We start from the raw sequence: 19422 nt of genomic DNA, 5'->3' as shown, positions 1-19422 counted from the left end.
AAAAGAAAGAAAAAATAGGGAGACACACACAATAAGTGTGGATACACACTTATATACACATATAAAGACACGCACACGCACACACACACACACACAACAAAATAGTCCCGCTTGAATTAGATAATTAAACTTTTTTTTTTTTTTTTTTTTTTTTTAATTCTGTTGCATTTTATCTTGCATGACATTAACAATGGCTATGAAAAAAAAGGTGAAATCAGGATCCATTGTTAGATGGTTTCTTTATGTGATTGTTTTACCTCTTAATGTGCTTTGTTTGTCAGTGATGGTCTTTTCAAGTGTACCGAGGTTCTTTTTGACATATCCAACCTTGTCATTATAAAACTTGGATGCATCTCCGACAGACTAAAAAAAAAAAATTCCCCAAAATGAGATCAGTTTATCACCCTAACCTACTAAATTTGGGTTTACCTTTTCAACGTAATAACCGGTACCGACATCCACAATAACCTTGTTCACATTGCTTAATTTACCTGGAACATAGAGGTACAAGAGGGGGTTAAGGACAATAATGATGTAAAACTGTAGTTGTCAATGGTTAGTCATTAGAAGAAAAAGGATATAGATGAAGTGAGAGGTACAAGAATAGTCTTGTCTATAGAGAAGAGAGAGAGAAAAAAAACGCGACAGTTAATATACATTGTTTCATCATTCACCCTTTTTTTTTTTATATACCATCGGCCTTTTCCACTTTGAGAGCATCTACACTTTCGGCACAGTCGGTGAAACGGCCTTGGACATTCTTGAGTTTACTGTAAGATTGGGTCAAATGGTTTAATTCCTACATGATGTTATATAAGCAAGTCGTCCCTGTGTGTGTATGTGTGGGTGGGTGGGTGTGTTACTTCTTCTAATTGACCCTTGACTTGCTGAAGAGCATTCATGTCGAGATCGGCAATGTTGACTTGTTGTTGTTGAGCCATTTTCTTGTTCGTGTTTAGTAAGAACGTGTTTTAAGAAAGAAAAGAAAAACCCCTCAGGAAACTGTTTGAATTTATAGTCAGTTTTTTTTTTTTTTTTCTCGGGTTCTTATTACGGGGTTAAGATGTGTGTAAGCAGTCCATTATGGGGGTCAATAAATAAATAAAAATAAATAATAAAAGGTTTTTGACAGGAATGTGTGTATGTACTATAATTTTTTTTTTTAATGACAAACATATTATAACAACGTTGTAGAGTGGATAGATAGAAATCAACGTGCGATGTGTATAAATAAGTTTTTTTTTTATATGGTGTAAAAAAATTGGAATTATTAAACTGTTTATTTGCTGACGACATAACCAGTTCCCTTGTATCCCTCTGAGGAGATACCAGAGATAGGGTTGGAGTTCTGGCTCTTGAGGTACTCGTTGGTAGCTTCCTCCCATTCCTTGCTGATGGTGTGAGGCTTCTCTTGACCTATGATTAAAATTGTCTTTTAATAAAAAAAAATCTCCCTTTCTTTTCTATCTCTCTCTATCCCCAATGAAAAAAAAAATATATACTTTACCACCAAGACGGATAGCGTAGAAGAGAGCACTGGAAGCAGCAAGAACACCGGCAACACCAGCAACAACCTTGGTAGCATGACCAGGCTTGGTAATGGGTGCACGGGGACCGTGAGCACCAAAGGCAATGTAGTCTGATTTAAGAAGAAAAAAATAAAAAGATTAAACAACCTGTAAGAGAGAGGAGACTTATTCTAAGACTTACAGGCAGCCTTCTTCTCATCGAGAGAGAGAGACTTCCAGTCACCCTTTTGGGCTTCTTCGAGTTGCTTGGCAATGGTGTTTTGTTCAGCGGTGGAAAGAGTGCTCCAACGAGATTCAATGTTTTGAACAGCAACATTGGAGGCATTGCGGCGTTGAACGACACGAACGGCACCAACACGGGTACGAGTAGCAACAGTACGGAGCATATTTAATAAAAAGTTTTCAAAGAGAGAGAAAAGAGAAGGGGGGGCGAGGAAGGAAAAAAAAAAATAGCAGGGCAAAGCGGTGTTTTGGCCTATCCCACTCTTTTTTTTTCTTTCTCCCATTACCCCCCGCCCAAATTTTAAATTTTTATGAACTCATACACAATTTTCCAGAGACGTCATTAAATTTTAAAACTCCGACTGTCTTCTTTTCTTTTTGGCATGTGGGAGTATCACAACCACTGTGGATGTGTCGGTAACCTCTGTATATCACCAATGCCTGAGTTAGCATTTTATGCTTTCACCTATGGGATATTTATGCCGTCTAAACAACCATCTGATTTTGCCCATAGGCCATGATTCTCAAGTAGCATGATATTCCTGCTAGTATGCCATAGAGATCTGACATCTTGTGTGACCCACTGTAATAACGATAAGGTGCGTTTATCACAAGTTTCAATTGTGTCAGTGAGTGGTACTCTACTACGTTGAAACAGTCTATTAAATCTCACTTTCGCTTGAAATAACATTATTCAGCAGCGACATAGAGACTCTCTCCATTCTAATACAGGCAAGTCGCAATGGGATAATTAAACAATTACTGGTTGAGACGCATGAAAAAAAAAAAAAAAAAAAAAAAAAAAAAAAAAAAAAAAAGAAAGACATGTAAACACCTCATCGTCCTTGGGGAGTTCTAATAGCCCTAAGAGTCGCATGTGAGATGGTATCATCATTCTGGAATTTATGACTCTTTGGAGAGACACACGGGGGGAATTTCCTTCATGAATAAGCATCAAGTGACTTGATTGGTTGTGTATTTTTAAAAGTGTGCGGAAACCCTTTTCATATGTAAATATAGAACACGGCTGACGATGAGATGATACAAAGTGCTTGGAATCCTTTCTGTTCCATACATGTGATTCTTTTAAACACTAGTGGAATACATCTACGTTGTACCTAAGTGCTACTTTATTAAATTAAGCAAAAAAAGAAGGTACTGCCCCTTTGGAAAAAAAAAAGGAACAGAAAGATGTATTTGACTTTAGCAATGTCAACCATGTGAATCAAGATCCCGCGACGGACAAGCCTTGATGAGTGATTTTTCTATCTGTGGTTCGGAAGCTGAGTTATGGGTATGAGGCTTCAGCAACATGTATTTTTAAATTGCATGCCCATTTCTAAAGCAATTAAAATGAAGAATCTTTATTGGCTCTGATATGTATGTGCCAAGTAAAGGTATCCCGTTGTACACATATATGGAGAAAAATGGGTTGCGTTTTAATCACAGTTTCTGTGACTCTTTTTTTTAAAAAAAAAAATGATGGTTGCTTTAAAAATCAATTTCATTGGTTGGGTTGGGGAAAATGATTTTTTCTTTCAGGTTCCAAACAGCTTATGTTCCTGTATGTTAATTGTTTATCCTGTATGTTAAAAAAAAAAAGAGCCAAGTAAAAAGTTTTCCCCCATTGGTTGAGAAATGCACGTCAGTTTAAAGTTATTTTAGTGCAATGATAGTGTAGAGAATTCATGCAGTACAACTATCCAAAATAAAACCTGTGTCATGGTGATGGTGATAAATTAAAAAAAAAAACAAAAAACAAACACTAGGAAAAAAAAAGTTTTTTTGTTCTTTGCTGTGTTAACATTAGATGTACAAAGGTGAGAGGGGAAGAAAGCGCGGTAAATTAAGGGGTAGAGTAAAGATAAGAGTAAAAAAGATTTATTGTTTGTTTGGTATAGAGAGGAAGTATGTATAGGTGAAGTAAGAAAAAAAGCTAGAGATTTCTGTAGATGTGTGTAGGTGTAGGTGTATGTATAGATAGTATTTAACAGGAGAGTGTTTGTTGATGCCATGAATCGTTGTTGTACAATGGTCTATTAGGTTCGGATTCGTTTTGAATGTCTATAAACTCGGGAAAGGATACATAGGTCTTTTCAAATGGAGAAAGCTTTGCATTGGCGATTTCAATGCTGGGATAAGGACCTTTTGATTCGGGTTTGAAAGATTTGACAAAGTGATTTAATAATTCACGAATGGAGGGATTGGTTGGTTGAAGCATACTGACAGATTAAATTTTTAAGAGAGAGAAAGAGAAAAACTTTTTTTTTTTTCTGGACCGTGATTTTATATTAAAAGCGGGGTTCCGGTTCACTCGTGGAGGGGTCCGGCAAAATCCACACTCCACTCCACACGTGCGTCGGCCCAATATTTTATTCATGATCGCCGGAGTTTTCTGTCTATTTTCAAAACATGTAAAAAAAAGTAGAAATAAAGGCGGGGTTTCACTGGGAAAAGCTTTCTCTTTTTGCCTACCATTGGACTTTTAGCAGTAGAGGATGAGTTGTTTCCTCAATTAAAAGAGTGTCTTTTTCTGTAAAAGAGACAGTCTGGGTATCCAGACTGTTCTCACATATGCATTGAATAGGTTACATTGTGTTTTCCTCTACCAAGTATGCGGTAACTTGGAAACTGATTAAAAAAATTCTACCATATAAGGATCCGTTCCTGGGAACAAACATCACATGTTAAATAGGTCTAGATGAAAAAAGGGCTGTTTTAGAGTAGCCCATGTCGAAATATTACCTATCAATCTTCCTACCCCAAAAAGCAATAAGTGAGGACAATAGCCACCTAATTTAAGGTTTATTGGTCTAGCCCAGCCCCCCCCCCCACTGCCAAACAAAAAAAAACGGTCCAAGTATGGAGAGTTTTAATGATGTTTGAATTATGTACTCATGTTATAAGCAACATTTTATTACCCAATGATATGAATACAAATGGTGATATTTGATAGCGAATCATTCTCGGCCTAGTTAATAAAAAAAAAACCCGATTTTGGCTTGTGGTCATAAATGATGAATATAAATTTGGCTCCAGAATCCGCATCATCTGCACTACTACTATTCTAGTATACGAAATGCAAGCCAAGTCTGTTAGAATAAGACCGGGTCTTTAAATCACTGAAAAGCAGAGAACACAAATAGAGGAGGGGCTGGGAAATTCCAAAGGCCCAACATTGTATAACCATACCCGTCATAATTCTAGCCCTTTTGTCATTGCACCCCCCCCCCCCAAAGAGAGAGAGAGAAAAAGAAAAAAACTGGCTGGGAAAGGGAAAAAAAAAAAAATGAAACAATTGGAACTGGGGGGTGTGTGTCTATTTTTAGTCACTCTCTCTTTTATTTTATTTTTTGTGTATTTTGCATAGGATTAGTCATTAAAAAGAATTTTGTTTACCCATGAATCATCCAAAATGCAAAAAAAAAAGAAGAGATCTATTATCGCTTGTGAAATGCACAAGTGGGGATTACTAAAATCGAAAGGGCCAAATATTTAATTATTTTTTTTTTTACACCAAACCCAAAAAAGGTGACCGTCGTGTAAATTACCCATTTTTGATTCAAATAAAAAATTAATCGGCAAATGTTAACAAGGCTAAAGGATCGAAGATACGTTAAGAGAAAAACACGTTTTTTTTTTTTTTGTTTATTATTATTACAATGTGGGTAGGACAATAAATGGTTAAGTTTAAATGAATTCCCGGGGGGTTGCAAAACAGTGTATTTTCGGCTACATTTTGAGGATAATTTATTTTAAACCAATAGACCAAAAATAAAAATAGGGCTATGAGGTTTTTTTTTTTTGTGCACGAGCTCCTCTTCTCACTCATTGGACTGCGTTAACTATTTATGAGACAGTGTTTTTATGATGGAAAATAAAAAGTTGACTCGGGCAAAGACAGAAGAACTGGGAGAAAATAGCTTTAAGGGCTAGGATGAGATAATATGTAACGAGTATGGGCTTGCGCACAACAAATTACAGGAAATAAGGGCTTTTCTACTTGGCTTGTAACATACCTACATTCGCACGAAAATGAACAATATGAATTTTTACTTGGTTAAGCTGACTTTCACATTTGAATGAGGCTACCGTTGAACATAGACCTTATAGATTTGTCTTTGCAAAGATACTCGAAATCATCTTCCGTTGGACCACAAGACACACTGAACTTGAGTCTAAACAGTGAGTCTGAAATGATCCATCACTACCACCACCCGTGTCTACAAGTTGTTGGGTTTCACTTGTTGTTACCCTTCTCGTTGTAAGTGACTATTTTCTGCTCTCGTGAAATGAGCGGTCTGGCGTTTTAAGAGGTGTCATTGTTATACTGTTTTGAGCTTTTAGGTAGAAAAAGATTTGCTGATCTCTTCTGCCCACTCAGTCTTCACTCTTCATACTGACCTCTTGTTTGTAACACTTGGGTGTTGTTGAGTTGCAACTTTAGTCTAAGGTAAAAAGTAATTTCCAATAGTAGTGCACGTTCTTTGTTGAATTGTTCCGTGAATGTTTGTTGTCTCTCATTGGAGAGATTATCAGTCATAATTACTCCACGATGTATGGCTTAGAAAGATATGAGGGGGGGGGGACAAGTTTTATCATATTAAACGTGGCTCAGATTGTATCTATCATTGAGATACGACAAACAATGTTCTATTTTTAATATCGCTGTCTCTTATTATCTTTTACTGGTTAAATTCTTTTCTTTTTGGCGTGGCTCAAAGAGACAATTAAAAGAACGTAAGCAACTGTATTTAGACGGTTCTTTAGTACAAGAATCTCTGTTTTTTATTACTGATTGGTGGTGCGCCTGTTATATCAAACTATATTACATTGGTTATGTAAACATACCAGCTGAATTAGCCTAAAAAGGGATGATAAGGACGAGGTGTAGCTACTAAATTGCTGTTTTGTTTGTCTGTGAGTATGTTTGCTGATATATTACGTAGTTTTTGATTTTTGAAAGCTTCTTCCCCGAAATATAAGTCGACGCTTTTGAGAATTCATCAATTGACTCTGTGGGAAAAGAGGTCTGAAATAAGGAGATGAAAAAGATTTACTCTTTAAATGTGTTGGTATCTCAGTGTACGTTAGACCGAAAGTCGACCCAGACGCATTGATTCTTTATAGCAGCCAAGTAGTTTAAATCACTGAACTTGTTCCATGTATTTTTTTTTTTTTTTTTTTTTGTGCTCTCACTATCAAAGCTTGGGAAATCTTGAAAGGTCTTAAAAATTTTTTAGGGCTGCCCTTGAACATGCATATGTCTTTGTGATGTATGATTCAAAAAGTGTTGCTATCATTCATGGTAATATATGATTAAAATCTGTTGGCGCATTGTTGTTGGAAGATGGAACTGGTTGATTAGTTAAATTAGCAAGGTAATTATTTACAGATTTAATAAAGTAGAATAAATGGTAGAAATTCAAGAATAAATCGTTTAACCCAGTTTTTCCTTTGATCACTCTAATGTATATCTTTTTTTCGAGCACTGACTATCATATATCCTATTCATTGTTTTGAGCTCGTCAATGATAGTACGAAGTCCGCCTAGTTCTATTATTTTTTAGAGTGACATCAAATGAAATGACTTTTTTCATGATGGTAATACCTTTTGGTAATGAAGCTGAGCATATACAAATGAACAGTGCATCTAAAAGGCTAGAGCTTTTTTCCCGTGTATGGATTGTATTATAAATTTCTAACCAACTTCTCGTAAAGAACATACTTTTCTTGACGTATTTTTAATTACCAGTGACCAGTTATAGTTTTCTTATTTACTCAAGCCGCATGAGATAGCTTTTTTGGAAGATCCAAATTATTTTAAATCCCGATCGATGATTTGCAAAAATGGTACATGGTAATCTCAAAAAAAAAAAAAACGAGCTTTTTATGTGGATGGAGGAATACTCCCATTGTAACGTATTTGCCGAAAACACAGAAATACAATTAGAATAACAGGTTTTCCCTGCTTAGTTACTCGAGAACAGAGTAAGAAAATGAAGCTGCATTTAGCTACTTGTAACTTTTATTAAGGGATTTATTGTCTAAAAAAAAAAAACGTTTACCAAATAAAAAAAAAAGTTTATTGTCTGCCTGCATTGAGTTGTGTGAGAGGGAGAGAGAGAGAAAAGAAAGCAGTAGTGATGCACGATATATTTTTATTTATCTAAAACGATGTTTACGATAATATTCATGCACACTTGGAATTATTTGGACCGATGATAATGGATGGCCCTTTTTTTTGTTGTTGCTCATAAGGAATGGTAAGTGAGTGTATATAAAAATGAATTTTAATTGGGGGGAAAGTGTGTATTGAAGTAAAAGAAGAAGATAAAGGTTACTGGGGGGAGAGCAACAGATAAAAGGTATGCGCACTTTTATAAAGATGACCAATAAAGAGGGTAACAAACAGTAAAAAAAAAAATTGATTTGCCTAACAATCATGGAATTAAAATCGTTGCATTCCCCGGTTTTTTAACTTTCTTTTGTCTTTTTTTTTTTTCTATATCTTTTTACCCCTTTTTTATATATATATATATTCTTATTATCCCTTTATTGTATAGCTATTTCCCTCAGGAAACCCCCTTGCATTTTTTAGCTCTGAATATATATATCTTATGTATATAAAAACTTAACGTAACAAAGCGACATCACATCTTCTTTTCCTTTTTCTTTTTCTTAAAAAAAAAAAGAAATGACTGAAAACGGAATCCTATTTTACACCACCTATGAACATGAAAACATCATACTTGTACCATCGATATCAGAAACGATATTAAATAAACCACAGCCACCTACACCCATCCAATCCCTTGATGACGATTTATTTTATAGACTTCAAAAAGAAAATGCTCGTTTACCGCCCCAAGTAATAATCCATTTTTTTTTTAAAGAAAAATAAAAGAGAGAGAGAGAGAGAGAGAGTTCATTAAAAAAAAATGAACTCTACAACCCAAACAGAGCATCCCCCCGCGCGCACCTCCTTTTTATTAAAAATAATAATAAAAATAAACTCCTTTTTTTATATGTAGGATTCCACAGCATTTATATTAGCACAAATCGAACGGCAAAATGTGCTGTTAGAGAAAGACCCTAAATCAATTTATATTCAATCAAATGAATTAAAAGCTCACTTTTCAACAGTGCAGCGGCTGGTCAGGGACAATATTGATGATGATGAGGATGAAGAAGAAATCGATTGGGGGTTTTGGGAAGCTGTCATTCAAGACTCCGATCAAGTGGCGCTCAAGCTACCCCACTTACTCTCGCTGAAGCTGAGGTCAGGCATCCCCACGCGTGTCAGAGGCCTGATGTGGCAAGCCATGTCAAAATCAGCTTCGTTGCATCTGGAAAAGGTATATGAACAATTATGTAAAGAGAAATCCCCCCATGAAAGAATCATACAGCGAGATCTAGCAAGAACCTTTCCACGCATAGACATGTTTAAGCAAGAAAATGGTCAAGGCCAGAGTTCCATGAAACGCATTTTGGAATCCTATAGTTTGTATGATGCAGAAGTGGGGTACTGTCAAGGTCTGGCTTTTTTAGTGGGTCCGCTTTTAATGAATGTAAAGAAAAAAAAAAGAGTCTTTTAAAAAAAAACATTCATGAACCTAATGGGCTTTCCATTCCCAAATAGATGCCAGAAGCTCAATCGTTTTGTGTATTTGTCAGGTAAATGACCTCTCACGGGGGAAAAAAAACAGACATTGATTTTTTTTATTTTTTATGCTAATGTCCTGACATATAGACTAATGGAAACATATGAAATGAGGTCCATGTTTACTTTAAACATGGAAGGTCTACAACTTCGACTCTATCAATTTTCCAGCCTATTGAACGAAATTCTACCCGAACTAGCGCAACATGTATCTAATTTTGGAGTTCATGCCGCCATGTATGCTTCACAATGGTTTCTGACCCTCTTTGCCTATGTTTTCCCCATCAACTTGGTGACCCGAATTTATGATATTATATTTGCAGAGGGAGCAGCTGAAACCATCATGCGGGTAGCGATCGCCATGTTAAAGCGATCGCAGAGCACGATTCTTGAGTTTCATGAATTTGAAGATATACTTGATTTTGTCACGACCAAGAAGTTATGTGCACCGTATGAAGAGAATTATACCAATGTAGTACGGGATGCGATGGCACTTTCGGATATGATCAGTCGGGACAAGATGGATGCACTTGCAATTGAGTATGAACATCACTCGACGCACAAGATGCTGGAACACCCGTTGGAAACAGGACGGTTTGGATTTTGGAAGCGAAAGGGCAACAGTAATAAGAAGCCTGATATGAGAAGATCTGCAAGTAGTCAGGATAGTAACATCACGGCAATTGCAGCGCCACCCGTGATGCTAAAGAAACGTTGGTCGTCTGTGTCCTCTCGCAAAGATTGGTCTTACCGCACGACGACAACGACGCATATTAGTAGCGAGGAGGAGAATGCTGCTAAAATGCAGGATTTGAAGTTACAGCATCAAAAGACCTTGAATGAATTATTGGAAATGAAGTATGATAAGCAAGACTTGGAATGTGAACGAGATGCACTCAAACTCACGATTCTTGAATTGGAACGGTGTCATCTCTATAAGAGAAGCAACATGACCACCGACAGCAATCAAACATCGTTGGAAGCATCTGCCCGACTATTTGATTGTGATAATTCAGCTGACTTGGAAGGCACAAGGTCCTTTAGTGATTTGGCGGTAGCAAGTAAAGAAGAAGAGAATATCAACATCATCAGTCGCCAAAACTCTATCCATCATTCCATGCTCAGTAGTAGTAGTCAAAGTTATACAACGACCGAATTTGACGACGATGATCAAATCTCTTTATCATTGACAACAACCACAGTTCCTATCTTTAGTGATGAAGACGAACTTTCTTCTCAGATTGTGCATTTAAAGGTTAAAAATTTCGAGCTGGAGCAACACGTGGAAAAATTAAATGGTGATGTAGAAGCAATCACCTCCAAGTTTGATATGGTGAATGAAGGCCACATGGGTCTAGTTGAACAGCTTGTCTGTTTAAAGTCTGAAATGGAGGAATGTGCCCTAGAGGCGGGGAAAAAGGAGGAGACACTAAAAAAGATAACGGATGAAAACGAGCAATTAAAAGAAGAGCTTGAGATGATGAAAAAATCACTGACTTATTGTCGCATCGAAAACGGAGTTTTAAATCAAGATTTAGAAATGCTGAAGCAAGGCATGTTTTTTAAACCATCTGTGGTGAATGGAGGTGAATCAATGGGCGGTGGTCGTCATCGCATCCGTCGTCATAGTACAGCGTCGTCTTCTATGCTGACACTGCTCCGAGATCAGCGCATGCATCAATTAGAGCAATCTTTGACAGCTGCAAACATTAAAATGGCAGAACATGAGTTCTCTAAACAACAAGAAGAATTTGGTAAAAAGAAGTCCTCCATTTATGGGCGTGTTCTACATGCTATCAAATACAGTAGCTGATAAAATACTTAATTATGCTTACGATATAAAAAAAAAAAAAAATCAATTTCTATACGTGTGTATGTTACACGAATGGGGAAACATATTTTACCTTTTAGTTTCGCACGCCTAATGTTTTAGTCATACGCTTTTTTTTTTTTTTTTTTATTATTATTCTTTTGCTAATCATCCATCTGCAACCATGTCCGGAAGTCAAAAACGGATTTCTCTCATTGCCTCTCATTTGGCAACATCGAGCGTCCAAAGTCGAACGTTGACTACACAGGCTGTCAAGGAAACCTTTAGAAAGCGTCAGGATTATAAATATTTCCTACCCATACAGTCTAGGTAAATATGATAACTTTTTTTTTTTAATGGGTGGTTGTTCCAAGATAATAATGGAAGGGGGATAGATGGAGTGATAATGATTGCTATGGACATATCAACAATTCGATCTATTACCATTATTTTGATACGATTATCAATGAATATTTGATTCGTAAGTGTGGACTTGAACCGGGCAGTCAAACGAAGCCGATTGGACTGGTGGTTGCCAGCCACGCTAATTTTTATGCATCTGCCTCCTATCCTAATCTGATCATGGCGGGACTTGCGGTTTCGAAGCTTGGCAAATCCAGTGTTACTTACAGAGTCGGTATCTTTGAGTCGGAAAATCCTTTGGCATGTGTGGTGGGTGGATTTACGCATGTGTTTGTGAATAATGGAGATAGACGGCCCGTCACACAGCTTCCTGAAGAAATCATCACTGGTGTCAAAGACATAGCGGAATAAAAAAGTTTTATTTTTATTTTTTGTAATTAAAAAAAAAAAAAGAGAGAGAGAGAATAATGTTACAAATAGTGAGAGAAAAAATTACGGAGTCTTTAAAAAGAGGAAGTTTTTTTTTTTGGCGGGGAGATAGGTATATGAAATGTGTGTAGGAAATATTAATACTTAAAGCTTCTTTTCTTCAACAGGACTACTTTAGAAAAAGAGAGAGATTAGTTTGACTAGTAACAGAAAAAAAGGGGGGGATTTGTGAGACATACCTAGCCTTTGGTTTTCTTTTTAATTCATCACCATCATTTTCATCTTCGTCATCACTACGAGGATCATCGGTACCACTTCCTGTGAACAACCTTGTAATAACCTTTACAATCATCATGAACCAATAGAACATGATGATATTCAATAAAACTAACGAAGTAACAAACATCTTTTGAACGTTGGGTGTGAAATACTTTCCCTCGGCAGGGTTCCAATCCAATGAAAAATAACGAGCAGGTTCAACTAGATTTAAGAATTAGTTTTGCATGATTCACCCTCCATGTGTCCCCCCGCCACCCCTTAAACTAAAACATCCATTTACCTGCAACACTCCAGGTGACAATTGAGAAGAAAACATGACGTGTGATGGGCCATGCTACAGCGAAAAGACCAAAAGCAATATCACATACATTGGTGAATCCAAGGTATTTCAAGATTTTGGCGAGCTAAGAAGAAAAGGAAATAATTAGAATCCTATCCGTATTTAGAAAGAAAAAAAAATACCCCTCCCGCGCGGGCTGCCGCAAAAACCCAATCTCCCTTTTTTTTTTTTTTTTTTTTGTTATACTTACAGATAAAAAGATATCACAAAGATCCATACAACAAAGAACACCATTACCAACACGAGTGAGGTTGACATAGTAACTTGATCCAACAAGCCAGATGGTAATGATGTGATGACTGAGCATCGCAATATGATCCTTTCTACGCTTTTCGGTGTGAAGACCATAAATTTGTTGGAACCAGAAAGCAAGTTGCATCAAGTAATAATATTTCATGTCTCGAGAAATAAGGATGTGAGGATAATCAATCCAGTATTGGGAAGTGTTGAGCCAATGAGGGTTGCAATACATAACGTACTATGGGTTACCAGGGGGGGATTACAATGAGTCTTGGGTGTTATTTATTATTATTACTACTGAAAAAAAACTTACCAAGCCAGCAGCACCAAACACCACGTAATAAGCGAAAATATAAATTTGTTCAGCTACTCGTTGTCTTTTGGAAGGATCGGCAATGTTGAAATAATTGGCAAGGGGAAGATAACCGTATTTGATAAAGGATGCACGAAGAAAAGTAAACATGATTGTCCAGAAGAATACGAAATAAGCATCACCCACGCCTTTATCGAATTTGTCTGGGGAAACTTCATATGAAATGAATAAAAATTGGCTAGCAATAGGATATCCAAGTAAATGATAGATGATGACACTTAAAACAATTGAACCAGAGAACTCTGTGTGAAATTACGAAGGGGGTTACTTATTTGATCTATCACACACAAAAAGAAAAAAAAAGGGATACGTTACCTGCTTCATACTGTAATAATGTGTTCTGGAGAACTTGGTATTTAGAGAGTGTAGGAGCCACTCTCTTTTTTTCTTTGGTCTCGTTCTTCATACGGGGAAAAAAAAAAGTACAACACAAGAGAAAAGAAGAAAAGAAAAAAAATAGAAACCCCTCCTTTTATATATATATACCAGCCGAAAAAAAAAAAATTAAAATGAGCTGGTTTTTGGGTTTAAAGTGTGGTGAAATAGATATCAAGGAAAGGTCTAAAAATATTCTAAAATCCTCCAGAAATTGAAACTCCAATACCCGGGTTTGGAAAAAAAACAATGTTTAATTACATTTCAGAATAAAGTTGCTTCTTTAGGGAACTCTTGTAACCACTGAATCCCATTACGTACAGATCTTTTGACCATAGTAAGCGATTTTTTCTCCCCCTGTTTTTTACACAAAAAGGCCATGAACAGAAATCCTCTTTTATGGTGCATTACACAAAATCAGAATAGTGTCCCATGTGTGTGCGTGTATAGATTGGCAGATCAGTGTAATACCCCCCCCCCCACTTCAGCTACTATGTTGCCTTCTACCCGTACCTTTTTTCTCTTTTTTTAATTGGGGGCTGACTCCATAGTTTAAATGTATTTGATTTACTTGGCAAAATTCCAAGCTTAATCTTATCGGTGCCCTTTTTTGTCTTACACTAGAATATTAGTGTAACGATGGCCAATAGAAGGACTCCAATCCAGCAGAAACTCTTCTTTTTTGATTTGATCTGTTTTATGTTCCTGTATAAATCAAGCCGACAAAATATATTTATAAAAATAAGCTTTTTTTTTTTTGCGAGATGTGTAAGCATCTTATGGAGTCTCACAGAGTACAAAAAGGAGATTAATTCATTGGTTTGATCCCAGTGATGTAATACAAATTAGACCTTCCGTGGTATCATCATATAAAGACGAACACTTTTTTTTTCTTTCTATTTGAAATGAAACAAATCCCTACAATTTCAAAACCGGAGCTCTGGTTTCTTCTTTTGGCAAAAGAACACCCCTTTTGATTCGTTATGATGAAACTGATGCAAGACCTAAAAAAAAAAAAAATTCGGCCGCCTTTTTATCCTCATCCACTGAGCAATGGGGAAAGGCTTTGTGGAAAAAAAAAAAACTTTAAAAAGTACATTTATCTTCATCCCCTCGTTACCTCACATCGACCCTTCACATCGAACCTGTTCGTTATTACTTGCAAAAAAAAAAAGGCTCGTTCTAGGCAAGAAACCTTTCATTGGCTGATCTATACCGGTACGGAGCGAGAAAAGAATAACTGAAAAAAAGAGGGTTTAAAAAATAGCACGTCACACATTTTAGCTTCCGTTAATTTGGCTCTAAAGAGGCTAAAGAAATGACAGGCTCCTTTTAGTTTTTTAAAAAAAAAAAAGCTTATTTCTGAATGACATAATCGATGTTGGATCCATCTTTTATGAGCGTGATAAATGAATAGGCACCTTTTAGGAAAGATTAGGGGACTTTTTTTTTGTAATTGTTATAACGTTTAGGTGTAAAATTAAACGGGGAAAACATTACCATTGTAAAAAAAAAAAAATTAGGTTTTACGCTTATTTAGCATGATTCTTATCACATTTGTCTGCGGGGGTCGATCGGATTATCTTTCCCCTCTAAAAAAAACAAATGTAATGCGCAAAACCATCTGGATATTCGTACGGGAAATCATACATGAAAGAATTCGCATCAAACTATCTTCGTCACAAGCGCATTGATGATATAATAGAACGAATTCCCCGGATATCTTTAGCGGCTTTGTTACTAACAATCAAACATGTTGGCCCTAAATGTTATTTTATTTCTGGATGGAAATTAGATAACATTGACTAGATATGTGTCTCCAACAATTCGACAATCTCACGCGTTATTATCGTTTTGATATCGCTTTTCTTAGGGACAGCCAAATTTTCCTTAGGGACAGCCAAAGTGCACGTAGTCGCAACGCAAGATCTCTGATTTGGATGTTCTATAGACCTGGGAACAAGGATATACAATCAAAAACAATGTAACAATTACGAATAAATGTATATTAAACAATTTATACTTATTTTGACAATTCTATCATCACTCTTTCGCCTTTAAGCTCGTTTGATCTTAATCTTACGCAGACATATTAAGGTAAAGTCCAAACGAGAAGCTGAAAGTAAGCTGTAAACCACATATACTGGTTTACAATATGTTCGTTGTAATAAATGTGTATATATTTCAAGCTGTTAAGTTGCATTGACCTCTTGATGTCTATAAAAGTATCATAATCCCAACATTACGACTACGCGCACCCTGGCTGTCCCTAAGAGACCCGTTTTGATATTTGTGGCATTTCAACGGTTTTTATCTGTGTAAAAGCCATAGTGTTGACTTTTCTGCCATGAAGAGCTTCTGTATGTTCTTGCTGCTGGAGTCTTGAAAAAAAAACCTATTAGAATAGCTTGCCTGAATTGTAAACCTGTCACTTCTATGGTTGGGGTCTGAGTATGTTATACAAAAAGCCCAAGACCCGGGCTGATATTTACCATATATGGAATGAATGGAGACTTCAATAGACAGGAATCTAATACAATTCTTTTAAAAGTGTGCTAAAATCCCCTTCCAAGAAGGAAGTAAAGGGTAAGAGACGGAAAAGATGAAAAGTGTAGTGGCGACAAGGGGGCAGAGAATAGTGCACGTAGTTACTGCCCACAGATCGGGTATCTTGGCTGTCCCTTTGGACTCGGGAAAGAAGAATATGCAATTTAAAACTAAATGTGATACTTGTATTGACCAATATATATAGCTATTTTGACAATTGAATTACTACTTGTCTAACCCTTGTGCTCTTTTCATTTTCACCTTGGGGGCAGAAGTGATCGTAGACTAAAGAATAGGCGGATATAAGAATAGAAGCATATTTATATCGTGCGAACATTTTTTTATAATATAAAACAGTAAATCACATCGGCTTAGATATTGGTAAGATATCTTGCATCAGGACTAAGCGCACTCTAGTTGTCCCTTGGAGGACTGATCTGAGACCTCTTCAAACAACCTGAAAGAGAGACCCGACCTAGAAAGAGGCACTATGTACAACATAGGATGTCATGAATCGAAATCAAATAAACCTTTTCCATGCTGAGAAGAAAAAAGTCCTGTACTCGGTTACCCATGAGTTCTATTGCGATTTTTAATAAGAAATGAGTCAAAGAATGATAAAAAGGCCAAATCTTGCTACATTTAAATTGATCATGCACACCTGTTTCAAATCACTATATTACTACAAATAGCTATCATGTAGTTTAATGATTATAAGCCTAATTCTCAAGGATACACGCTAATCGAGAAAAGTGTGATTTGGGGGATGTTCGGGTTGCTTTTTTGTGTATCTCAAAAACAAGTATCCGATTACCACTTGACACTTTATATAAACAAGTATCTAGACTACTTTTTGTGGTGCGACCTGATGATGATGATCATACAAGGTAAAAAAAAAAAAAAAATGAATGCATACTGCAAACCGAAACGAAAAGCAAATTCAGTGCATCAAGGATAAACTCCGCGAAGGGGTGGGGTGGGTTGGGTGGGGGGAAGGCGAAGCGACTTACATCTTTTGGGCTTTCCAATTTTGCTGACGTGTTTTTTGTTTAATAAAGCTATTTTTAGTAGCAAAGTAATTTCAACGAAAAACTTGTTTTTGCATAAGTAGTTTTCAAATATGGATATAAAGAGAGAGGATAGAGAGAGAGCAAAGAAGATGATTATGACCTGAATTTGTATCAAGAAAAACATCAGACGATGTAGACATTGTTGAGGGAACTGTCTCAATAAATAGTAATGTTTGGCTGATTAGTGTAACTTTTTTATACTCTGTCATGTGGCACGAGAAGGGTGCGTGTAAACAGGCTCCGGTAGACTTAGTTTTTCGGAAGCAGCGAAAAAAAAAATTAAATTTTCTTCTTTTACTTTCTATCTTTTTTTTCTTCTTGAATTCAATCTTATAATCATGTCTTGGCAATCATATGTTGACAATAACCTCGTTGGTACCGGTTACGTTTCTCAAGCTGGTATTTATGGTTTGAACGGTGGTGGTGTCTGGGCCGCTTCTTCTGGCTTCACCGTAAGTTATTATTTGTTATTTTTTTTTAAGGGGGGGTCAAGATGGAGAAGGACTAATCTGTATTTTCTTGCGAACAGGTCCAAGCTAATGAGATTCAAGAAATTATCTCTGGCTTCACCAAAGCCGATCACATTCTTGCCTCTGGTATCCATATCAACGGTACCAAGTATCTTACTTTAAGTGCCAACGAACGTTCTATTTACGGAAAGAAGGTATGTGTATATGTAGAAAAAAAAAAGGTAAACAAAAAAGTAACAGAATACTTAACACCTTTCACTTTAGGGTTCCACTGGTGTTTGTATCGTCAAGACCACCCAAGCCGTTTTGGTTGCTCTTTATGACGATAAGATTCAACCTGGTGCCTGTACTAAGGTCGTCGAATCTTTAGCTGATTATTTGATTTCAGTTGGCTACGTAAGTAATAATTTTCTCGTGTTTTTGACATGTTCTCTTAACCTTGTGTTTTTTTTTATTATGTAGTAACATGTATATCAAAAACTAAAGTAAATAAAAAAAAAAGCATGGCAGGAGGAGGGGACATCTTCTTTTTGTTTGTTATTTTATGACTAGATATATCAAGTGTACTTTGTCCCCTCTCACTCTTCAATACCAATAAAATCCCCCATTTTTTTTTTATTATTATTATATGTGAAGCGTGCTGTATGTCTATTAAAAAATCAATCTTTAAAGTCAGACCTTCCATTTCGTCATGTAAATTAAAACTCACTTAAATGCGTTCTCTTCTCTCGGGTTCACAAAGTATTCAACCGAGATGGTAAAAGGTAAGTTGGAAATAGGGAATGCCTTAAAAACCCTCCAACCAACCTCCACCCTATACACCTCTTAGTTTTGATTCTTGGTGCAGGTTATGGTACTAGACTTCAGCGTGACTTGAAGGCTTCTGCCCAATATAAACATTTGTTGGGCGTTCCTAAAGCTTTGTTACCTCTTGGTAATCGAGATGCTCTCATTACTCATTGGGTTGAACTCTTTGACAGACACGGCATAACGGCAAGAAAAGACATTTTCGTTGTCACAAACGGACAATGTTACGAAGCATTCAAGGTTTGGGCCACTGCTAATGGCGTTCCCCTTGACCATATTGTAAGTGACGGAACAGACTCCAATGAAACTCGTCTCGGTGCGGTGCCTGATATTTTATTTGGCATTCAACATTTTGGCTTGGATCAATCGGATGTGCTCGTAGTTGGCGGTGATACTTTGTTCTTGCATGATTTCAACCTGAGTCAATTCTTGGAAAAGTTTAATTCTTTAAACGAAAAGAGCTGTCTTGTAACAACCTATTTGGTACCCGATGAAGAGGTTCATAAATTTGGTATTGTAGAAACTGATCGAGAAGGCGTTATCACAAGTTTCTTGGAGAAACCTGATCCTTCCGCTACTAAAGCACGTACTGCATGTCCCTGCTTTTACTTGTTCCACCGTGAAGCTATACCCTTGATTGAAGAGTTTATCCATGCTTGTAAAGAAGCCAATGCGCCAAAGGAAGCATACGATGCAACAGGAAAATGTCTTGCTTACCTCTATCCTCGTTTTAAGGTTTCAACTTTTTCTATCTCAGGTCGTATCGATGTGGGTGGATTGCAGTCCTATATCGATGCCAATGTCTACTTTGACAAGAAAACAGATTAAATAACACTCGCGTATTTATTTTAGATATAAAATAAAAAATTACTTTTTATTATTATTATTATTGTACAGTAAAAAAT

At 36.5% G+C, this 19422-nt stretch overlaps 8 protein-coding genes across 8 annotated transcripts; 4 read left to right on the top strand and 4 right to left on the bottom strand.

Annotated features, from left to right (window-relative positions):
• Positions 1 to 153: 153 nt before the first annotated feature.
• Positions 154 to 1088, bottom strand: EV154DRAFT_604172 (prefoldin, alpha subunit; the record flags this gene model as incomplete). The annotated part of the gene is made up of 6 exons (XM_051607386.1): positions 864 to 1088; positions 694 to 799; positions 600 to 613; positions 430 to 540; positions 258 to 363; positions 154 to 194 (listed from the first exon to the last, which is right to left on the bottom strand). The coding sequence occupies exons 1-6, from the start codon at positions 939 to 941 to the stop codon at positions 154 to 156; spliced, it is 456 nt and encodes a 151-aa protein (XP_051455736.1). The 5' UTR covers positions 942 to 1088.
• A 47-nt stretch (positions 1089 to 1135) lies between these two features.
• EV154DRAFT_515203 (cytochrome c oxidase subunit IV) lies at positions 1136 to 2029 on the bottom strand. The gene is made up of 3 exons (XM_051602235.1): positions 1711 to 2029; positions 1508 to 1639; positions 1136 to 1416 (listed from the first exon to the last, which is right to left on the bottom strand). The coding sequence occupies exons 1-3, from the start codon at positions 1913 to 1915 to the stop codon at positions 1280 to 1282; spliced, it is 474 nt and encodes a 157-aa protein (XP_051455735.1). The 5' UTR covers positions 1916 to 2029; the 3' UTR covers positions 1136 to 1279.
• A 5646-nt stretch (positions 2030 to 7675) lies between these two features.
• Positions 7676 to 8240, bottom strand: EV154DRAFT_515197 (uncharacterized protein). The gene has a single exon (XM_051602234.1). The coding sequence runs from the start codon at positions 8196 to 8198 to the stop codon at positions 7917 to 7919; it is 282 nt and encodes a 93-aa protein (XP_051455734.1). The 5' UTR covers positions 8199 to 8240; the 3' UTR covers positions 7676 to 7916.
• Positions 8235 to 11332, top strand: EV154DRAFT_604169 (rab-GTPase-TBC domain-containing protein). Its single transcript, XM_051607385.1, has 4 exons — positions 8235 to 8622; positions 8786 to 9322; positions 9394 to 9428; positions 9505 to 11332. Exons 1-4 carry the CDS (start codon positions 8449 to 8451, stop codon positions 11225 to 11227), a joined length of 2469 nt encoding a protein of 822 aa, XP_051455733.1. The 5' UTR covers positions 8235 to 8448; the 3' UTR covers positions 11228 to 11332.
• Positions 11333 to 11376: 44 nt separating this feature from the next.
• On the top strand, positions 11377 to 12143 carry EV154DRAFT_553206 (HotDog domain-containing protein). Its single transcript, XM_051605114.1, has 2 exons — positions 11377 to 11554; positions 11620 to 12143. The coding sequence occupies exons 1-2, from the start codon at positions 11409 to 11411 to the stop codon at positions 11996 to 11998; spliced, it is 525 nt and encodes a 174-aa protein (XP_051455732.1). The 5' UTR covers positions 11377 to 11408; the 3' UTR covers positions 11999 to 12143.
• Positions 12144 to 12185: 42 nt separating this feature from the next.
• On the bottom strand, positions 12186 to 13470 carry EV154DRAFT_424187 (TLC domain-containing protein; the record flags this gene model as incomplete). Its single annotated transcript, XM_051596177.1, has 4 exons — positions 12186 to 12496; positions 12576 to 12699; positions 12826 to 13113; positions 13189 to 13470. Coding segments are annotated over 4 exons (1005 nt in total), but the record flags the coding sequence as incomplete, so codon positions are not given.
• A 3985-nt stretch (positions 13471 to 17455) lies between these two features.
• On the top strand, positions 17456 to 18339 carry EV154DRAFT_446506 (profilin). The gene is made up of 4 exons (XM_051597107.1): positions 17456 to 17692; positions 17770 to 17904; positions 17975 to 18106; positions 18173 to 18339. The coding sequence occupies exons 1-4, from the start codon at positions 17579 to 17581 to the stop codon at positions 18173 to 18175; spliced, it is 384 nt and encodes a 127-aa protein (XP_051455730.1). The 5' UTR covers positions 17456 to 17578; the 3' UTR covers positions 18176 to 18339.
• Positions 18340 to 18425: 86 nt separating this feature from the next.
• EV154DRAFT_515186 (nucleotide-diphospho-sugar transferase) lies at positions 18426 to 19400 on the top strand. The gene is made up of 2 exons (XM_051602233.1): positions 18426 to 18474; positions 18540 to 19400. The coding sequence occupies exons 1-2, from the start codon at positions 18465 to 18467 to the stop codon at positions 19343 to 19345; spliced, it is 816 nt and encodes a 271-aa protein (XP_051455729.1). The 5' UTR covers positions 18426 to 18464; the 3' UTR covers positions 19346 to 19400.
• Positions 19401 to 19422: the final 22 nt, after the last annotated feature.

Source organism: Mucor mucedo (genome assembly GCF_025094135.1).
Source record: "Mucor mucedo strain NRRL 3635 chromosome Unknown EV154scaffold_72, whole genome shotgun sequence".
NCBI lineage: Eukaryota > Fungi > Mucoromycota > Mucoromycetes > Mucorales > Mucoraceae > Mucor > Mucor mucedo.
Note: the sequence above shows the minus strand (reverse complement) of the source record. Positions and strands in the feature narration are given on the sequence as shown.